Source organism: Anopheles merus, chromosome 2R (genome assembly GCF_017562075.2).
Source record: "Anopheles merus strain MAF chromosome 2R, AmerM5.1, whole genome shotgun sequence".
Taxonomy (NCBI): Eukaryota; Metazoa; Arthropoda; class Insecta; order Diptera; family Culicidae; genus Anopheles; species Anopheles merus.
This window is the reverse complement of record NC_054082.1, coordinates 24050915-24072582: the sequence shown is the minus strand read 5'-3', so window position 1 is coordinate 24072582 and position 21668 is coordinate 24050915. Positions and strand designations below refer to the sequence as shown.

Below are 21668 nucleotides of genomic sequence, written 5' to 3'. Positions count from 1 at the left end.
AAAAGGCGCGCTAATAACTAATACATGCCCCTGATGGTCCCTTTCGTTCGTTCTTGCGTAGCAAAACCCAGCGGTCGATAATCGGGCGGGATCTCTGGCATCCTCGTAGTCACATACAATCTTCCCTTAACTATGCCTGTCTGGAGTGGATAAAATGTTTGGAATGTATACATTGCTCTGGAAAATACGCTCTCTGTTTTATCTACAAAAAAAAAAAGGATCACGGTCACCATCATTGTTGGAAGATATATCGCTTTGAGCTGGGATTAGAATGGAATATTAGCTGGCCATCGTGACTGGTTTTGTTTTTTGTATATCGAAAAGAAACACTACAACTACTGATTAGGCTATAACAACACTGTACGCTAACTAAACCGAATGCACCGAAACACGCCGGCAATACGACGATCAGTGCCCTTACGCGGTGGCCCTAACCCTAACGGAGCACATTACTAACGCTCCTTTGCTTGCTGTTCTTACGCTTTCTTGGGTTTCTCTCTCTTCATCTCTCTCTCTCTCTCTCTCTCTCTCGCTCTCTCGTTTTCCGGAACAATTGTCTTACGATATCCTTTTTCGCTTTTATTCTCCCCCAAAAAAGAATAACTTCTCGCCTCTAGTGCGGCTCTATTTCGTGATGGTGAACGCTGTCGCCGTTTGCGCGTTGGACAGCGTGTTGGCAGCCGTATCCTCGTCCGCAATGCCCTCGATATCTTCCCGCTCCTCCTCCTCGTCGATGATACTGATGTCGTGCAGCGAGGGCCGATGACTTCGCCGCCAGCCTGGAAAATAAATGGGAATACAGTAGCTGGTGGTTCGGGGAGAAAGGATTGAAGAAGAAATTAAAAAAAAAAACCCAACGCACCCAACGTACCATCCAACGGCTCAAGCTGCTGCTTCGTTTTCTTGAGCAGCTTGGTGCCGGTGACGGATATGAGAATGGCCCCGAGCGGGGCCGTCAGGATGATGCTCAGGATGCACACCATCTTCACTAGCTCGGCGTAGTGGACTTCCTCCTCCGTGCGGTTTTCGTTCGACATAACCGTCTTCAAGGCGACGGGACCTAGGGCGGCCTGTACCGTCGCTTTGGACATCCAGGAAATGGCAACAAAGATCTGGCAACGAGTTAGAGAAAGCGAGTTAGCGTTAAGTCTGTTGTCAACAACAACCAGCAACCTTACCTTCTCCTTGACGTTTAGCTTGTCGCCAAAAGCGATTGCCACCGTTGTCAAGATGCGGATCACAGCAACCGCGTAAATGCTACCGACACCGATCGATACGATGTGAGGATCCAGCTCAGCAATCTGCGGATGAAGAATCGTGATAAGTAACGTGCGCAGACCGCTGGAACGGGTGTCCCAACCCTCCCTACCTTAATAGACGCGCCCGTGATGCCGAACAGGATCGGTTCGAAGATCATCCAGAAGATTTCGAACGCCGTCGAAACCGGATTGTCCTCCAGCTCCCAGCCCTGCCCGCACCAAAAGTACGACGCAGTGAACGCCGCAAACACAACGCCCAGCGGACCGGCGCCCTCGAAGTGGATCTCCTCACTGCCAAACACGGCCAGCAGTCCGCCCCCGAACAGCATCAGTGTGCGAATCGGCACCACGTACGCATCGCCCGGCTCGGGCACATACTTGCACAGGAAGCCCCACACCACACCGAAACCCAGCCCGCCGATAATGCACACCGGCGCCTGGGCAATCTGCAGCCCGAGGCTTTGCGTGCTGAACATGATGCTCGAGATGATGCCGAACCCGGCCACCGACACTGCGTCGTCGATGCCGGCCACCGCAATGATCAGTGTCGGGATGCCCTTCACCACACCGTACCCCTTGGTGCGCAACCGGAACAGGCAGGGCACGACGACGGCCGGCGACACGGCGCCCACGATCGAGCCGAGCAGTATGCTCCACATCCACGGCAGCTGCAGGAAGAACCGGGCGCACACGGCAATCAGCGAGCACTCGACGAACCACGGGATGAGACCGAGCTTCAGGATGGTTTTGTAGATCTTCTTGAACGCGGTCGGGTCCATCTCTAGCCCGGCTCGGATCAGAATGATTACCAGGGCCAGCTTGCGCAGCTCGGCCGTCACGATCTGGAACTCGCCGTCCAGATTCACCCAGCCGACGTTCTGTGGAGTGTGGAGAAGAGAGGTGAGTAGATTGTTTACAAACCTTAGTGTGCTTATATCATATAGGAATTATCATAATCTATGTGTCCATTGCGAGCTTATATGGGGTTACTTATATGCATGCCTCAACTTATTTGTACCAATTTACCACGCATTTTACCATCAGACCATGCGTACATACAAATCGTCCAAAGGCGTTTAAAAATGTCTTGAAAATGAAAAAAAAACCTTACGTTTCTTTTGAAACATGAAGATTTGCTCATCGCGACAGGTAAATCTGCACAACCGCTGAATCGGATTGCTTGTATTCAGTTGTGCAAACATCTAGTTGAATTTGACAATTCGAAAGACTATGAATCCAACTGGATAGGACATTTGTTCACAGTGCCTTGCATCGCTATCGAGAGTGTAATATTTATAATATTTTTAAACGAATATTTTAAGTCTTATTAGGGAAATATTTTAAAATTTGTCATATCTCATGTCTTTCTAATGTTAACATTTGGCAACATTTTATCACTAAACAAAATCTAGTTCTATTCACTTTTCACTGCCCATCCTAAATGTCCTCTGTTTTCCTTTGATAACACGTTGCCCTTATCCTCCGTATGCGGTCTCATTTAGCGTCGTGTACTGGCAACAAACTCATTCTGCGCATACATATCACGGTCTAATGGGCTGATGAGCGCAAATTCGAGCGCAGCATGATACCGAGATGGTTCACGATAAATACCAAACGTTACGTTAGTCGCGAGCCCGGACCCCCCGCTCGTCCATCGGTTTAAGTAGATGCAAACCGACCGAGGTTTGCTGCGAAAATGCATATGCAATCAACTCTTCATCAATCTTTCGCACATTCCTTCCTGCCCTGTGCGCAAGGGCCTGTCCGAGCGCTAAGGGGTGGAAGTGGGTTGAAGATGACTTAATACAATAAGTGTGCCTCCCGTATGCAGAGCGCGTGTACCATTGCGGTGGCAAACGGGCAGCACTAATTTATTATCCGTACAGTGCTCTCTCTCTCTCTCTCTCTCTATCTACCACCCTGTCTGTTCGACCTAATGAGGCGTCGTCGGAAAGGTCCAGCGATACTACTATTCCTGGAACCAACAGTCTCCATCGAAGACTGGGTGACCTTTTTCGACTGCTCGATCTACAAACACCGTCTGAGCCGATCGATAACTAACGCCCACTGGTGTCACCTGGGGCAACCATGAGTACTAACTCACCTGGAACAGTATGCCCACCATCAGCATCCCGATCAGCCGGGGCAGCGTCGTTAGGGAGATGAGAAACCCGCCAAAGTTGGCAGCCACTGTTAGCACGACAAGCTGAAACAACTGTCCACCGGGTGCGGCAGTGTCGCCAATGATGACAAACGCCGTTATCCATAGTAGTACACCTGCAAGGGGAACAAAACACGTATTTGTTGAGGTATTCCGAATTATCTGGTATGCACCACCACCAACCATACCTATAAGAATGATGGACAGGATACGGGCAAACTGGCGGTAGGACGGACACAACGGATAGGGACACACTTTCTGCCAGCCGGGCGGTTCCCACGAGGGCGTTGTGTACTCCACCCGACATCGCATGCACAGCGAATAGATCCACGACTGCTCCAGCCGGGAGTTATCATAGTCTCGTTCGATCTTTTCCAGCGCCTCCGAGAACGATTGCTTTTTGGCACGACCACCAGCCTCGCCATTGTAGCGATCTGGAATTGATAACGCAAAAGGAATTGGATTACAGCCTACTGATCTTCTGAAGCATTTTCCCAAGTAAAGCACTTACCGCTGTGGATGGACGAGGTGTCAAAGTTGTTGTTGTGCAGGTTACTTTTTCTTCGCGCCGGTCCTTCCTCGGAATGATGCGATTGCTATGGGATTGTTTGCAAAGAGTTGGTGAAAGGAGGTTCCACTGCAGAAATATCCGTCCAAAAGCAACCACAGCGTGTGTGGTACCTACCTGCGATATTTTGCGTTTGTTCTGCTCAAAGCCCAAATTATCGTGACCTAATCGCTCGACGACCGGTTCGGTGATGATGCTGACCTTGCGCTTCGTGTCGCCGCTGGACGACTGGGAGGAAACATTCCCTTCCTCCGAAGGCATCTTGATAATACTGCCGGGAAACGGGAAGGGGTTTTGCAGTCAATAAACTAACATTTGGACAATGTTTGCAATTGTATCATGTCTTTCTTATATGGTAAAAGGGATAAGAAGCATGCGAAGCGTTCATGAAATCATGGAACTAATAATTTAAACCATAATAATGATAATTGTCTTCACTATGTCCATGGTATTTGCCAGATAGCCTAAACCTAACTAAATAGTAATATTAATGATATTTCTTGCTTTGATCGTAATTTGAACAAAATATGTATGCATGAGTGACTTGATGTTGGGGATTCATTCATAATTCATTCCGCCGTATTCCAACTTATTAACTTATTTATTGTTTATTTGTTTATTTGAATATTTGTATTGACTGCCACCCAGGGTTTCACAATATATAATACTTAAACGCTAGGGAAAGAGAAAGTAAAAAATAAGGATGGGAGAAAGTAGATAGTGCGGAGGATGCGGAGCGACGAGAACCTGAGCGGGACACAGGAACGAAAGAGTCAAACTCGATTAAATGAAGCGAAGCCTCTTAAGAAGGGATCATTCTGAACAAAAGCCGATCGATGGGAAGGGATGTATATGGGAGGTATATCACAAAAACGAAGGGATTGGGCGATACGATGGAATGGAACGAGCCTTAATGTCAATAAATCACAGCTTACGGCAGCAGAGAAGATAGGAAGGCACAGGAGCATTAAAACCGTGCAGAAATATACGAATTATGCGATACGCGTAAATTTCCTCTGTACTCTTTCTAATCTCTGCGTAGCAGTACCTCCAGCTGGAGTCCATACAACACTAGCATAATTCAGAAAAGAGCGAGCCCAGCAGCATTACAATGCCTTCAGACAAAGAGCGGGTCACGAATCTCAGAGCCCATCCGAGGAATGAAACCCAACTGCTTATTCGCTTTGTTGACTACATGATCTTACTGACTTATCCGGCGCTACAACCGATTTGCGGTCTTGGCCTGCCTCAGGTGTGTACGAAACTGCTCGCGGTCTCGCGCCATTGTTTGCCAGTCCCTTATCCCGGCCTTAATGGCGGACGCCTCCACGCCATCTTGCCACCTCATTTTGGGCCTACCACGCTTCCTCTGTCCTTGTGGACGGCCTAAAAAGACTTTACGGGCTGGGTCGTTCGTTTCCAGGCGCACAACATGGCCAGCCCACCGGAGCCTGGCGAGCTTGATACGCTGTACGACAGTGAGGTCGCCGTACATCTCGTATAGCTCGTCATTATAGCGGCTCCTCCATTGTCCGTCCACACATGATCTACATGATCTATCTAGGTGTTAAATGAAAGACACGCGTCCTCAAGCCAACCATTACTACTACCCTGTTATTCTTTTGGAGATTAATTAATAAAACGAACGATACTGTATATTCGTTCTAAAACGTTCCAAAAGTAAAATCGAAAAGCTTAACAAATACAATTTATTCTTATTGTCCTATCTTTCAAATTCACCCGTTCATACTAAATTATACATTCATATATACCTTAGTGTATTAAGTATTATATCAATGTTCTAGCACTTTACGGAAGGATTGAAAGGTTTATTGCTAGAATAATATGACAGATGGTATGAAATGACAACGATTAGATAAAACAAATACTATTTCAAACAGTAATTCAAGAAAACGGCAATAACGGACACGAGTTAGTGCTAGGGAAATTTTAATGCGCGATAACCGAGCGTTTACACAATAACCTGAGTTGCCTTAAGCTCTGCAGATTTCCAAACTAGTTCTGATGAGCTGGAGTCGCAGATAAATACGTGATCTAGCGAATAAAGCCACGCGATACCGACAGTCTAAGAACTCAGTTTTTGTTTATGCCATTTGTTATTGCATATTGAAACACGTTTACCAAACACACTTGCCGCCTACTTATTGAATATAACCCAAGGAGACCGCTGGTTTCATGCTTGTAATTGAGTGTTTAGCCACGCCGTCCAGCGATTAGCGCCCGGAAGGCCGCATGAGTTCAACATCTCCGAAACAAGTTGCTTAGGTTGATTGTAAATCGCTACCGGTTGCGCACCCGTTTTGCCATAGAAATATGATTTCATTTCTCCAATCGTTCCATCTCGCAAAACTTTTCGCCCACATTTACACCCACAATCAATGCCAAAAGGTCAACTGTGGGCGGGTGAGAAGATGCACTAATAAGTCAGTTCCAGCCTTCCACGACCGATCGACCGACCCTCCACGGGCACAAAGCGATCCAAGCGCTCAGATATCTCTGATTGATTGGAAATCAGACATCAGCATCGTTGTACGTGTGCCTGTATGCGTGCGTGTGTCGTTTAAGTTCCGCCCAACCACGTGGCACCGGGATGCTATCGACCGCTGGATGCTGCTACCCACCCCGCTCCCCGCGTTGCAACCGTAACAAACGGCGTTCGCCGTTGCACCGGAGGCGCACGAGTTCAGCTGCACGCTTGCCGTGAGCCGTGGAATTCGAACAATCGGCTTCGGGCCACCCTTTGTTTGACGCTTCAACAATAATTATTGTTTCAGGCGGGTAGCCGCAATGTGCCCGCCGTGCGTCTAATGAGTGCTGCCGACTGGCCGGGGTTGTGGATGAGAAATTAAATGCCATCCGTGCGGACCTGGGGCGGGATGGGGGTTTTGGATACTCGATGCTGTTGGGTTTCCGCGCTGCTGTTACAAACGCTCCAAAGTTTGGTGTGATTCTTGCAGTGCTAAACACAGGAGGGAGTAGATGCATAAAACTTCGCTCAGTACATCATATCCGCTAGATTGTCGCATACCGATGCCGCGCTCCGTCTGCTGACGGAAGCTTTATAAAGACGCTCTCCGAACAATGGGCCGTCTGGTGCCGAGAAAAGCCGGGTTTGATCGTCAAAGTTCGAGGGCATTGGGTCGAGTTGCTCCACATGCGTCATTTCTATGTGCGCCGAATACACCCCGTTCCCGTTCAAGCAGAGGGATAGTTGTAGCGATGTGCGTTTGTTCTGTCGAATTGTTAATCTCCCATCGCTCGCTCGTTCGCTCGTTGGATCACATTCCGTGCCCATCTTCTCTCATCCTACCCTATACCTCACGGGGAGGGGATGATACGAAGATTACAGCGATACTTATCATTTGCCATTAGAGCGAATCATTTGCTACTTAGCCTTACGATTCAGACTGCTTCTGGTAAAAGGGGCGCAACAGGGTGGCTGGGCCAGGCACTGCATCTTCATTAGACGCGCGCCAGTCAAATGATGTTAATCGAAGGGCATCTTTCAATGCACTTGATAGCAGCTTATTTTACGAAAAAAATACAAACACATTTACCACCGACATCCACTAAAGCTTCAATGTGTCCAAAAGTCCTCTAGATACCACTCCATATGCTTACCTTCGGGAACTACAAAACAAATACCCACTAAAACTAGGTCTAGGACGACGGGCCATTCATTAGCATGTCAATTGGCCGATAAGACGCCGTACCTCGGAAAAACGCCGTCCCGTCCCCACCGTACTTGGAGGTGATAATGCTGAAAACAATTGCCATAACTAATAGGCGTCACATTACCAAATCTGGGCCGATGCCACCACTCGCAGTTCTGATTGACTAGTTTAGCTTCAGCAAAACATGTACACACACACACACGCGCGCGCGGGGTCTCCAATCTTCTCATCTCTCATCCTATTACGATTGTTGACACACGGTGCGCGATCGTGTCGCCCTCTGTAACCCATCTCACCCCACCATACATTTGTGTTTGCATGGGTTGGCAGCGTGTCACACAAATAGTCGCACACGATCGCAACTGCCTTCCAATTTATTTGCGTATCCAGTTACGAGTCACGAGCGCGTCCACGTCCGTTTGCTGTTTCAGTTTGTGCTGTGCTTTTTAAAACTCGATCAGATCAGCGCGAATAGCAATCGCATCCCGATTATGGAGGGGCATCCGATGGGCTGGACAGATAGGCGCTAATTGAATCAGCACATGTGAAGCGGGGGGTAAACAGTGCCGCCTCCCGCTTAACCGTGCTCTACTGCATGGGAGCTATATTGGTTGGCCACTTTTCGCAACGAGGAGGATCTGGCCACATGTGGAATTAGGGTTTTCATTTTGAACCCTATGGAAAACCCGCGCCACCGGAGCAAGAAGCTGTCAACGGTGGGAATAAAATAAAAAAGTGTTATTAACAAGTAGTCTATTTATGTTTCCAATTCGCACTCCTGCTTTGCACGTCACGTGAAACCTCCGTTTTAATTGGTATGGGATAAACAAGTTACCTAAGAATGGGAGCGATTCGCACATTTGGAGAGTTCCTTCCAAACAGATGGGTGATGCCTTGCAGAACATGTGATTAACATTGTGGTGAAAACTATATCTTTATTGAATTGTGCCTCCATGATCGTATGATAGAAGTAAGATATTTGTAACACATCGATCGACAACTACAATTCACATGCCATTATTTGCATGCTTATTTCACATACCGTCGCGTGCTTTGCGACTTGGCACAAAAAAAATAAACCCTTCGGACAGGAGCAGCAGACCCTGCCGACCGAACACGTGGCGATCGTGTCCCTCAACCAGCGAACCCCTTATGGACAGGCACGGTGATAAACGGTTCACTGTTCATCATCGCGTCATGCGAGTCATGTGAGTCACGACATCAAACTTACCGCCCGGTCGGACCCCGTACACTAGGCCGGGCTACCGGTGTAGCGATGATGAAGATGATGATGATGATGATGATTACGATGATGAGGGTCTGGCACGGCACAGGCATGGTCAATGTGATAAGTATGCTAAAAGGTGTCTCGACCAGACTCGACCGTACACACGGGTTGGCCCGGGTCGGTAAACCGATGGTAAAAGTCCAACGCATTCTAGAAAGCGGATGTCAGCAGCAAGTGGGTGTGTGAGTGTGAAAAGCCTCAGCTTTTTAGAAACAATGCACAATTTATGTGTCTTTGCATGTTTGTTGTTAATTTTTGTTGAGGGATTTTTCTTTCAACATCAACCCATCAGAACACGCTTGCGATCGACATCAGCGTTGCTTTGTGTCTTGCTGGTAAGTGTCAAATCATACGCATCCTTCTAATCATGGTCACGATCACGATTTGCACCCGCAAATCGATCCTAGTACGTCACAAGCTCCCTCCACCACGATGCCCGTTTGGTGATGTCGGACGGACAATAAAATCGTACAATTAAAGGTGACATAATCCAAGCCCCAGTGCTTCGCCTGGGCCGGGGAAAACGGCCAACCAATAACTGACACGAGCGCACGCTCTCCACTAACGTCAATCGCTAATCGGCACCGAGCGCCATACAGGTCAGTGGTTAATCGATCGTTTGCAGCCATCAGACCGGATGAAACAGACATTCGGCAACACATAAAGGTGGACTAGGTGGACTCCGCCAAAGGAAGCAGCGCAGTAATGAAATGTATGCTGAGAACTATTTCTTGGATAAAATGCGTTTCATTCTGGATGGTTTCTGACACTGTTTAACGTTAATTCTGAGTATGTATTTCATTTTGCTCCGAATGAGAATCTTCTGAACATTTTCGTTGGTGATGATCTTGTTTAGCTAAGCTATTATGATCGCGATCATGATATGTTTGCCGGATATCAGACTTATACAATACTCCAATACGGCCTACTCTTAATCCACACATGCCGGCCTTATAAACTATCGGATAATCAGATCGGAACCATATCCAAACTTCATTACATATACTTTAGCGAATCCTTGGACTTCCGAAACATCCCGTCTTGTGATCTTCAAATTTGTGGATTTCGGATTTTGATAATCGAAAAATCCTAATTGAACCTCCTGTAATGTCTACGATATGTATAGTTGCAACCCTTCCGCATTCAGAGAACATACACTTCCAAAACATCTGTCAAGCTAAACGCCCATTAATGCGCGTGATGTAACACCACCGTTAATAGCACGCTAACTGCATCTAAAAGGACGGAAAAGACGGGCTATGTTTGAGAGCTGCTCAGCATAATACGTCTGTTTACCAAACCATTACCTCACTGACGCACGAACAGGACAGTTGGCACACGAAAAAGGATGTAAGCTTTTAACACCTCGCCAACCAACAGCCAACATCCAGCTTGAACTTGATCGCATTACGGTTGAGCGCACGGATCATATGCTGGTGGTCATTGAACGGCCGCTTGCGTCATGTCATACAAATTGTTGTTCAAAGCCCCAGGCTATCAAACCAACAACATAATTAGAGCAGTGGGACAACAACAAATAAATCTATTGACTCCATTAGCCCGTCCACTCAATTGTGCGTTGCAACGCGATTCACGCCTGGGCCAGATCAGGATCAATTACACGTTCAGAGTGAGCAAGCAATTGGTTTAGGTTCGGCTGGCGCCAATGTTACAGTTCGGTTGGCTTTTTTCCGGTTCCGTCCTGTTTGGGTTTGGATCCACCCTTTTATGCTTATGCGTATGCTCGTGACAATAGGCGTGTGTGAACTTTGCTGCTTTGCCATCCTGCTGTGTCCACTTGTCCGGTCGCGTGACGATCGCGTGCAAAATTCCAGCCTATCGCAGGGAGCTTTTCTGACAGCAAAAGGGGCCACACCGAGCGGATGATTCAGCTCATCAGAGCAATTCGCATTGATGGTGCAAAGGCTACGTCGGCCTAGGCAACCTGATAGATTGTTTGTTGGGCAAATGTTTGTTAAATAAAGTGTGGCCCATTCGACTCAATTGAGACAAAAACCCTCTTCTATCTAACAAACAACACATGTCCCAGTTGGACATAAAATGTGTACATGTGATTTGTTTATGGAGGCATGAAATGCTGGTATGAAACTCTTGACAGATAAGAAAGGAAAATAAAAACATATCACATCACTTACACCCCGCAGTAAACATCCTTCATCGTTCATTAAAGGGCGCTACGCTACAGCTCAAATGATTTTGCCAGGGGGCAAGCAAAAAACTTGCAAAAAAAACAGATCTGCCGCAAACTGCACGTTGGTACATTAATATTATTTTCACTCTGCTTATGGAGTGCCGGACTGGAAATCATTATCAAACCCACCCAATCGAGAGTGGCAGATTTGTGCGTACCGTACCATCCGACTGCACCATCGTTAGAAGATTTATGGACGCGCATTTCGTCACCCAACGCCAACGAATGACAGGTTCACAGGGGGGGATTTTTTGTAGTTGTTATTCCCCCAGTGGCATCTGTTTGCAGAAAATCTCACCAGCCGAGAGGTTGAGAGTTGCTGCACCGCTAGAAAAGGCATTCCTTGCAAACACGTTACCATTGCGTGCTCAAGACATGTTTTCATTCCATTTTAAGCTAATTGTTTCGCGTTTCGATCGTTCGACCGTTCGGCCGGCGAAGCAAACGATCAAGCCACCGCCGTTTGGAGACAGTGTTGCCAGTGCGACCGGTACACCGCTGGCCCTTGCACCACCACCCGCCACATGATAAGCTTTTCACCATTAATAAGCGGCAGAATTTAATAAATCAATTAAAAGTTAATCAATTAATCAAAGCTTCATAATTGCCATGGCGCGCACAGACAAACACGGCCACGGGTGGTTTGCTGTTGATAACGGGCCGGAATGGCGGACAGGTTGTCGAGAACGGGGAGGGTATGGGATAGGCATTGATTTAGGAGCAGCGAATGCGCAATTAAAACCGACGGTGCACCCTTCCGTCTGGCGTCTGGCCCGAGGTTCTATGCGTAGAGAATCGCTCCAGCCGTCCTGGCGTTGCTGATATAACGCGCATTCAACATGACACCTCTTCCGTCCTGCCTAACTGCTACTGCGGTTGCTAGTAGAACCGCGATCGTACCATTTTTGGCATGAGCCAAGGACGCTGTCAAAAGTTTCCACAAACCCCGATGCGATGCGACCGGTGGAACACGCAAACAAACGGCAATGAAATTATCAATTCAGACACACACACGCACCCCTTGTGTCTATATGTCGATGGCGGGTTTAAGGTGTTGTGATCGTTTGTGAACGCTCTCGGTATGTAGTGTTATGCAGTTCTGTGATGCGGTGGCTGGTACTGTAGAATAGTTTTGCGGTTTGCGGCAAACATTAAATATAACACATTTGGCACCGGATGAAGATATGAACGAGTTCATAGCTATTCAGGATATGACATTTTTAAGCACTATTCATATCCAAGGACAATACTTTATCCAGAAACAGTGAAAAGGGATATCCAGGTTTTGTTGATGTCAAGGTTTTAGGTCAGGATAAACTTTAAATTAGCTAATGTAAGTATTAATGAATGATAGTATTTACGAGTAGTTGTGTTTTGGTTGTTTTCCAAGGATCATGAAATCTTCACCATCCCAACTCAAGGGAGCCCCTTCTTGCGGTCGGTTGAATTCAATAAATAAATATCAAATCATTTATCGACATCGTAACATACAATTTTAAAATAAATGAAGCATTTGGAAAACAAAATGTATTGACAGGCAGACATTCAAAAATCGTAGAATACGGTAATAAGCAAAAAAGTGGAGCATTCATGAATCCTAAAAAATCTGTGACAGTAAACCGTAAATTCAATTTCAAATTACAAATTTACATATTTTTTGCAATTTCCAATATGTAATGTAATGTAGTTTAAACAGGACAAAAAACCCATCAATAACAAAAACCCCTTTTCAAGCCGCAATATAATTTCTACGACAATACGAATTGGCTGCCAATCTAATTAGCAACGTTGCACAAATATTTCGCAATGTAAAACAACAACAAAAACGCTCCCTTACAGCCTTGAGACAAAGTGCGTGCGAGTTCACGAACATCCATCACCTTCCGTCCCTTTGGGTCATTCCCACCGGGGCGCGCTACACGATCAGATGATCGCCACCCGGCACGCACCGCTCACTTGACGCACTACAGGCTGTTTCGGGCGACCAAAATCGTGTTGCAGGTCCAAAGAGGGGTGCATCAGAACCACACCCCCCACCCCATCCCCTTCTCCCCATGTTTTTGCACTACACACGGTGCCCCCACCTGCTGTCCCTTGCTGAGGTTGCTACTGAGCGGAGCGCAGACACCCGACCCAACCCGGTCAGCCGTGGGAATTGTTCTCACCAATCAACGACGCCACTGCACTGGGATGGAGGCGGAGCAGGCGGCGGAGAGTGTTGCTCACCCGATCGATTCCAAATTCGATCGCACCGCATGATCGTTTGCGGCCCGGGGCAGTGGCGAGAGGGTTACGAAAAGAATGCAAATGATGAGCACGCGAGTGCTGGATGCAGGATTAGATGCGGTGGAACGAAAAGGGAGAACAATCTACTAATACTACTACTACAATTACTACTACTACTACTACTATTAGTACTGCTGGTCGATTGCGCAGCTGTGTATAATTACGTTTTCTTCATGATTTCGCTCCGGGAGCGCTCCGGCTCCGGCACAAAGCAAAAAAACAGCGGGCAGGTTCCGGGTTGTACGCTGATACCAAGCTTACACGTGCGAGCGGCAGGGCAGGTGGGTGCCGGCGGGAGATACGGTCGTTCCAAATCTCACACACTAAGCTCACTTGCCCGCTTGCCGTGGCCGTTTAGAGCGAATCTCGCCCGAGCTATTAGCAGCGACCAGCAGCAGCTAACGATGATGATGGGGATATTCGGTACCCTCGGGAACTGTCACGAGCTCGCGCCGGTGATGGAGGACGAGCGCGCGAAACGTCCGACAGCTATGCACGCGCCACAACAACCACTTGAACCTGTGTTGTAGCCCGGATGCGCACCGGGGCAAAAAGCTGGACGGCTAGAAACACAGCGCTGCTGGTGGGTGGGTGGGTGATAATCTGGGACACTTGCCGTTCGCTTGCGCACTTGAACAATTGGCTGATTTTTTAAAGCTCCAGCACACTTCACCTTGGTCCCCTGTGAGGCTTTGCACGCGAACGCGCCGCACTTGTAAAATTCGATCAAAATTGTACAGCAAGATAAACAGTAATTATCACTCTTACGACCGATAAGGACACTTTTCTTTGCACCCAAAATTTGTGTCACGCCTTTTCGTCACCATCACCACTATGCGTTTTATCCTTGCGCAACCGTCACCGCAAGCGTTCGAAATGCTCTCCTGGCAGGAAGATGTGGCAGGACGATTGGCTACCCTAGCAACGCGCTAGCTGCTCTGTTCGCACTGCCGATCTCATCAAATAGCGCTCTCGTTCTCTCTCTCTCCCTGTATTACGAGCACTACTCGCACGAACCCGACGACGAATTGCAACCGACTATTGGGGATCGCCGACACGGTACCCTTATTTATAAACTAGAACCAAACACCCGCGTCCAACTAATTGGTGATGTTTTATTGTTCTTAACCCTTCCTCCCGCGCGTTTTAAATGGCGGACCGTGGCACAACCCCTCCAACGCCACGTTCTCAGCCACTCGCTTCTCTCCACCACATCAGCAACGCGCGTGAGGTAGCCCTTACCCCTCCCCCCCCCCTCCTCTGGTCCACGGTCCGCTTAGCCGAATACACTCTCGACCCTCCCGCTCGATCGATTCGTTTCGAGCGTGCTGGCCAGCAGTAAGCTGTTCGCGGTTCGATTCGCGAGCTTCGGCCACGAGCTTGGCCTGGTCGGAGTCTGCCGGCCCCAAAAACTGTCCACTCCTGTCGTACCGAATGGTGCGCGACAGTTCCGAGAGCGTGAGGATGAGTGCGCAGCAGTAGTAGTAGTACTGACGCACACTCTCCGGAACTGCGGCCAAGGGAAATGGAATTTATGTCACGACGAAACGGCACGGCCGCCTCACACAACCAAACCGAAAGACATAATCCGAGCTGACCGGGCGCTGATCGTCTCGCCTCCCTGACAGTCCGACTCCCGCGGGACTGGTTCGAGTTTTTTTTCCTCCCGCCCGCCAGCGACAAAGTCGTCTAATATGGGCATCAGCACAGCTCATGAATAAATATGTTGCTGCAAAGCTTCTCGTCTGTGTTCGCACAGCCACCCGCCAGAATCGCGGGGTGTTGGAGCAAGTGCATCGCGATGGAACCGGTGCCGTTGCACCTCCAACAGGCTTGGTGCCTAATCAAAAGCCTCCTTTTTTGTGGTTGAATTTAAAATTGTGCCCACTGCTGGTGGTACCAGTGGTGGCGGTCCGAACGCACTTTGCCCACTGTCACAATCCACCACGTCCACGGCACACTGGATCGCTAAAGCGCGGTGAAAGTGAGCATGCGATCGCGGTAAGGAGCAGCATTCAAACTCTCCTCCACCATGCGCAGGCCAGCTATTTGTAAGCGATGGCGATGTTTGCGTTTACATCAATTAATATCGGAACTGCGATAAGGCTGTGTAACCCACTTCGTTCGTTCTTCCCTTCCAAGCCGCTGGCTTCGAAGGCTCTGCCCCTGAACAGCAGACCATTAATAATCGATCATACTTGCTGCAAACACTCTGTGTACAGTGTTTTGAGGGTGAGTGCCAATAGCCAATTATGTTGTACTATCGCCCGGCAAAACAAGCAACACACAAACCGATTGATTGGGTGGAATCAACTGTCACGCGATCATCGGTCTTAATTGAATGGTGATAATATTGGGCAATTGATCACCTACGGATTGTGGGGTTTTAAAGGTTGTTCCGGCAGGTTTTTTTTATCGATATTGTAACAGCTTAATCATTGCAGTGCAGAAATGTTTTGGGCTAATGATGGAGCTATGACGGCTGCTCCATGGTACAAATCGTGTACCCAAGTCTAAGCAAAGCCAGGTTCGGGGCCGTTTCCTTTTTTCTCTCTCCACCCAATGGTGTCACACAGACGCTAGCACGTACGTCCAATTGTCCGCAAAGGCCGCCTGCTGCGCTTATGTGCATTCTTGTGCATGTGTGTTGTGGGGGGGGGGGGGGCACATCGCAGTGCCCCAGATGAGCTGCGGGAGCAAATCACGGAGTCAAGATCGAAATCATTCGCTACGCCTCCTCGGGCCGGATTCCTACGACCCTCCCCCCGTTGACCGGAAGGAGGGATGGATGAGACAAACGGGAAACGCGGCACTGCTCTCTAAATGAGAGATGCACCGAGAGATGCAAATTGCTGGCAAAAGTATGCGTGGCGTACCGTGGCCCTCGACACACTGTCTAGGAAGCAGCTACGGGTAAGAATCGTTAGCGGTAGACGAAGTGCAACATTGCAACATAACACACATAGCACAGCAAAATGTGGAGCAAACATATGTTGGTGTAAATGAGGAAGAAAGAAGTATGTACCGGGCTTCAACGCATCTACTTGAAACCCCCGCCAAACACTCAAAAGGTTACTAAGGGAGGGAACTCCCATTGCGACACGTGACAGCGACCGTGCGTTCGCGGGGTTTTGCGCCCAGATTTGTACGGTCGTCATATTGTCTAATTTTCTTCAATTTCGTATCCCTTTCCGGGCACACCAAGTAGTGCAAAAGTTCCACACCATCCAACCGCAAAGAACCGCACAGACACAAGCGCACAACACTGGCAACTGGTATGTAAATGACGAAGTTGACGGTAATGTGATGATAATGTGTTGATGATGATGATGATGATGATGATGTGGGTAACAATAACTACTGCTGCTGGTGTAGTACAAAGAAGAAAGCGCAAACTAACCTGTAACCCTGTTTCGGGCCACTGTTTCCGTCACTTTGCGTTGCCTCACTAAGTCCGCAATTTGGCAGATGGGATTCGGGATAGGGTTTTGCTGCCGGAATCTTCCACTATTGCCTGTCACTCACGTACACACATTCAACGCTAGTCACCACACAAGCACAGCACGTTTCACTACACCACCACACTGCACTGTACTTCGTACGGTTCGAAGGAACTGTTTTTGGGCGAGAAAGGGGATAACAGAGAAATATTGCTGTAAAAGAATGGTAAGACCGATAGAAGCGATCGTCTGCACGCTGTGTGAGTGTGTATATGCTAATGATGCATTACACGAGTTGTCGATTACTGGGCTGTTTTACACTAAACAATACATTGAAAAAAGCACCATTACATTTTAAAACCTTTTCCCCATAGAAAGCTACTAACAACTAACACAGACATTCATGCCCAGCTCTACACAGACAGCATAACGGCTAGCAGGGTTGAACAAACAATGCACACTCCTATTTAGGGGAAAACACATCCTGCGCCCCAAAACAACAACACCTGCCCGCATCCCACAGCACCAGACGACCCAGACCCGGTAGTGCGGAAGGGGGGAAAAGCTGCCCGCCCTCTCCTACATTAACATACGACTGGCTAACGTGACCACCGCGCGATCGCTTCAACACAAACAACAAAGCGCGCCTAGACCCGGCGTCTGACGGCGACCGTCTTCGCAAGACTTCTAAAAAGCGTCTTCATTTGGCGACACGCTTTTATACCGCCGCGGCCGGGCCCGGTCCCTCCAGGGTACGCACCAGCACCAGCTCGCCGGGGTGTCAATATGTAGAGCTAACAATGTTTTCCGATGTGCGACTAGCTACTACTACTACTACTAATAGTACCACTACTACTGCTACCACTACAACTACGTACACAGACGCACGAATACACGCGCGTGGTAAAAAAAAATCATCGGCTACCAAGTGCAATCGTCGGCTTTAGTCCCAAACGAGGAAAGAAGCGCAGCGTGTGTCACTCTAGTGACCGCCGAAGATAATGTGCGGGAGTGAGAGGGAATGTTTAGAGGGGTACAGGGCACAGCGTGGTGGTATAGTACATCCGGGCCGAGCCGGCAGCGTAGTATTGGGAGGGGTCTGATGCGCAAGTGTGTTTGTGTAGGATGATGCTGTCAGGTTGAGTAGATCGATCGACTCCTTCCTGCAAGGAACTATCGCCGTTCGGCTGGGATACGGTACGGGGTACGGGGATCTTTCTTTTCTCCAACGGGGAGAGATAAGCACGCAACAGCTGCACCGACAGACGGCACACAGATAGCGACGGGCTGGTACTGTAGCAGTACAGCATCTTTATTTCACATCCAGCTGAGGTGCGCCAATTAGTACAGGTGTGCCGGTTAAGAGTTATCAATTATGACCAAAAGTATGGTTTGGTTTTCGAAAAGTCACAGTACAGAAAATCATTTCAAGGCGTAATTATGATCATTAATATCCTGATCACGAATAAGTGTATCAACTACCTATTTTCACAATATTTTTTTGTAATTGAATATTAGAAAAAAAGGCTTTATTTTCATTCAATTCAAGCTCACTACCATGAATAACTCAGAAAAAGCATATTTAAGCCTGTTGAAGCACGTGGTGCCCACTCGCCGCCAGTGCAGGTTAACAAGCGGCATTCGTCACCCGTTAACAAAGTTTTAAGTTGAAATGCCTACAAAGCGAATGCTCTACCCTAAGCTTCTAGGTTAAAGTCGCGGAGAATCATATCTGATTCTATTTCAAAACAATTACTACAACCGTGTGAAAGCGGGCTAGTAAACAAAACAAAAAAAGAAGAAGCTTGCTAATTATTTCTAGTATCAACCAGCTGGCGGAGGGGCGTGTTTCGACATGGGTGTGATAATTCCCCCTACTTGCCCGACGAAACCTTTTTGGACGATCGTTGGCAACCCCTCCCTTTTCCACGAAGGTGTCCGCTTCCGAAACTGGATGACCAAAACGATCCACCGTCGTTCACTTTTTGTATTCGGGCGCTTTGAACTCTCCCGGTGTACGTGCTAACTTCGAGGGCAATCACAGGCCGCAAACCAAAAATGCGTGTGCTCGTTGTCAAATCAAATCAAACGCACCTCCATAGGAGTAGTAGTTTGACGGCTGCAAGCTGTGACTTAGTGCTGTTAACAACTGTTAAAGTGTTTGCTTCCTAAAACTTACTGCTGGTCATTATACTTATCCCATAAACCTTAGAAGTATGATAGACAGTACTCGAACTAAGCGTACTTGCTTGCGTGATTGTGAAATTCCCATTCGGTTGCCTGATTCCAATTGGATTGTGTTACCGGCGTAAGCAATGGCGCTGAGGTTAAGAACGTTTGACGGTTTGAAGGTTATACCACAGTCACCTTGTGATTAGTAATTTAACAGTGCAGAGGCCATTTTCCCGATAGCAAAACACCCCTTTTCAAGCTTCTTTTTTAATCAATTTCCCCATATCTGCACACCAGGAAAAGCGTTCTTTCGCGCATCAAACCACTATCACCCTACGTGCAATGGCCATCACATAAAATGACTTCCTGCCCAAGGTAGACAAGAACAGGGGACACTGATTAGCGCCAGCGTTGATAGGTGCCACGCGTAACCGGATTAAAACACACACACACACACACTGGGGGGAAAGTCAATTAATTTACAACCAGTCTAGCAATCGAATCTACTTGTTACCGTTCAAGAGCACACCATAGAAAGCTTAAGTCATCGACGATTATCATCCCTAGCCGGCTAGCCAGGGTACTGCCGGGATCATGACGCAAAACTGTACCATCCTCCTCCAGCACCCAGCCGGACTAGAACACTAAGCGGACACACTTTAGGAAACGATTGATCCACTCGAGCACAGTGCAAAAAGCGTTTGTGGTGTAATGCCTTCGTTCATATGGAATGTGCATAAATGTGCTGTCGAGAATTTAACTTATGCCAGTGCCTGGAGGCATGTTGCGAATATTTACAACCGGTCTATAGTATTTGAAGTACAGTTATTCGCCGACATACGCGATTTTGCTGTAGGTAATTTTCTGAAATTTGACAATTCTTTGAACACTTTGTACTGATTTGAGATCTTAATTGTGTCGTATTTTAAAACCATTTTCAAAGGAACAAAATTGTAATCTTCAGTTCAAAACCAAGACCAATAAATTAATTTAGTGGCTAAAACCTACCACCTCATGCAAAAGTCTACGAAACTTAGCTATAATTTGACTGAAAACCTCGAAATTTTAGTTACGCGAATATTTGATATACGTGTTTGCCCTAATGGCGTATATTAGGGAATACCTGTACAACATTTCAAACAGCTTAGATTGCACACCGCTCAGTGTGCCTTCCTTTTTTTTTGTTATGCGAACTCAACCCCTTTTCGTTAGTGAGTGTCCAAGATGACAGGATAGAAGTGTACTGAGTTTAGTAGAACTTTGGAGTCCCATTAGAAAAATGGATAAACATGTTAAGGTTAAGTAAGTAAGTATATTAATTCGAATATTAATTCGAGCAGCTACCGCAGTTTCCAAAATTAATGCTTGTTTACCAAAAATAGAAAGGAGCGCTTATCAACCATCATTGCGCCGCAGTTAGTAGTGGGGTAGGCGGCGCCGTAAGATACGATTATGTGATAATTATTACACACCCGCCAGCTGACATTGAGCTGCTCCCCTTGCACAACACACTTATACCCTGAAATGACTATTAAAATCTGCCCATGCTTATCAACTAGATGATAATAGTCACTTCAGGAATATTTCAATCTATTTTTACAGGGTGTGTGTGTGTGTGTGTCTGTCGCACTTTACCAACTCTTCCGAGTTCGGTAAAGGGTTTGCCGTTTCTTGGAAAACTTTGGCCCACGCAAGTAATACGATTACAAATAGATGATGGCGTTTGATTCGTCTTCGTCCCTGTCCGACACTATAGAGCCAGAGATGATGCATCACTTTCCCATGCCAAGCCTTCGCCCGTCTGATTAGCATCTGCACTTTTTTTTTTTGAGTGTGCATTCCATCTTTTCCGTTCATGTGATTGATTTCACTAATTTCTGGTCCACCTTGATTGACGCCCAACAATTTGCGTACACAAAATTACCCCCCTACTAACGTCATTAGCAAGCGATGCGCTAAAACAGAACCGTTGTGCGATGAATCGGTTCTGCCGGGCATCTTGCGATAAGAGCCTATTTTCTAACCAATCACTGTCACCGACCGTAAGATCAATTGCGTGTGACTATCGAAGGGGGGGGGGGCGAACGAATCGGTCTCAGTCTCGGCTAGGCAGATAATTGATGATACATTTTATCTTCCATGGTCTTTAGCGGAGCGTCATATGTCAGCACACCTGCGTATACACCGTTTGATGCATTGAGGCAAATTTCAACAGCTAGGCACAGGTAAATGAAAACCGACGATGTGCTAGTGATCGTACGTAAAATATAGAGCTACTTACCCATTTGTTTTCTGAAGTATAGGTTCGCCATGAACGGATTGCACGGCATCGGTTTCCAGTCCGGTCCCATCGATAGCGATTCATCTGAATCGTACAGTGCGGACTGAAAGTTTATGGTGTGTGTTAACTGTTTTGTTTTACTATTTTACTGCTGTTTGCAAACCTTTCTTGCACATTTTAACTGGTTTTGAGGAAACATGAAATGGACGAAATAATAATAAACACTTACATTCAGTTACAGTTAAGACGCGTAGATACTTTCTTTCATGCTACAGAGAGGGTGAACGCAGTTAATCACACGCAGTT

General features: G+C 47.4%; 1 protein-coding gene and 1 long non-coding RNA gene across 9 annotated transcripts; one reads left to right on the top strand and one right to left on the bottom strand.

Annotated features, from left to right (window-relative positions):
• Positions 1–491: 491 nt before the first annotated feature.
• On the bottom strand, positions 492–17613 carry LOC121589938 (sodium/hydrogen exchanger 9B2). 8 transcript variants are annotated; one of them, XM_041909219.1, is made up of 10 exons: positions 17503–17613; positions 16870–17083; positions 4106–4259; positions 3932–4016; positions 3609–3854; positions 3364–3536; positions 1370–2137; positions 1179–1301; positions 863–1112; positions 492–779 (listed from the first exon to the last, which is right to left on the bottom strand). In XM_041909219.1, the coding sequence occupies exons 3-10, from the start codon at positions 4247–4249 to the stop codon at positions 625–627; spliced, it is 1944 nt and encodes a 647-aa protein (XP_041765153.1). In that variant the 5' UTR covers positions 4250–4259; positions 16870–17083; positions 17503–17613; the 3' UTR covers positions 492–624. The 8 variants fall into 8 exon arrangements, with proteins under 8 accessions (XP_041765153.1, XP_041765154.1, XP_041765155.1 ...); XM_041909220.1 differs by having other exon boundaries at positions 16870–17122; positions 17503–17610; XM_041909221.1 differs by having other exon boundaries at positions 17493–17600.
• On the top strand, positions 2119–21602 carry LOC121589941. The gene is made up of 3 exons (XR_006004362.1): positions 2119–2159; positions 21232–21306; positions 21385–21602. It is a non-coding gene; the product is annotated as an uncharacterized LOC121589941 (long non-coding RNA).
• The last annotated feature ends 66 nt before the right edge of the window (positions 21603–21668 follow it).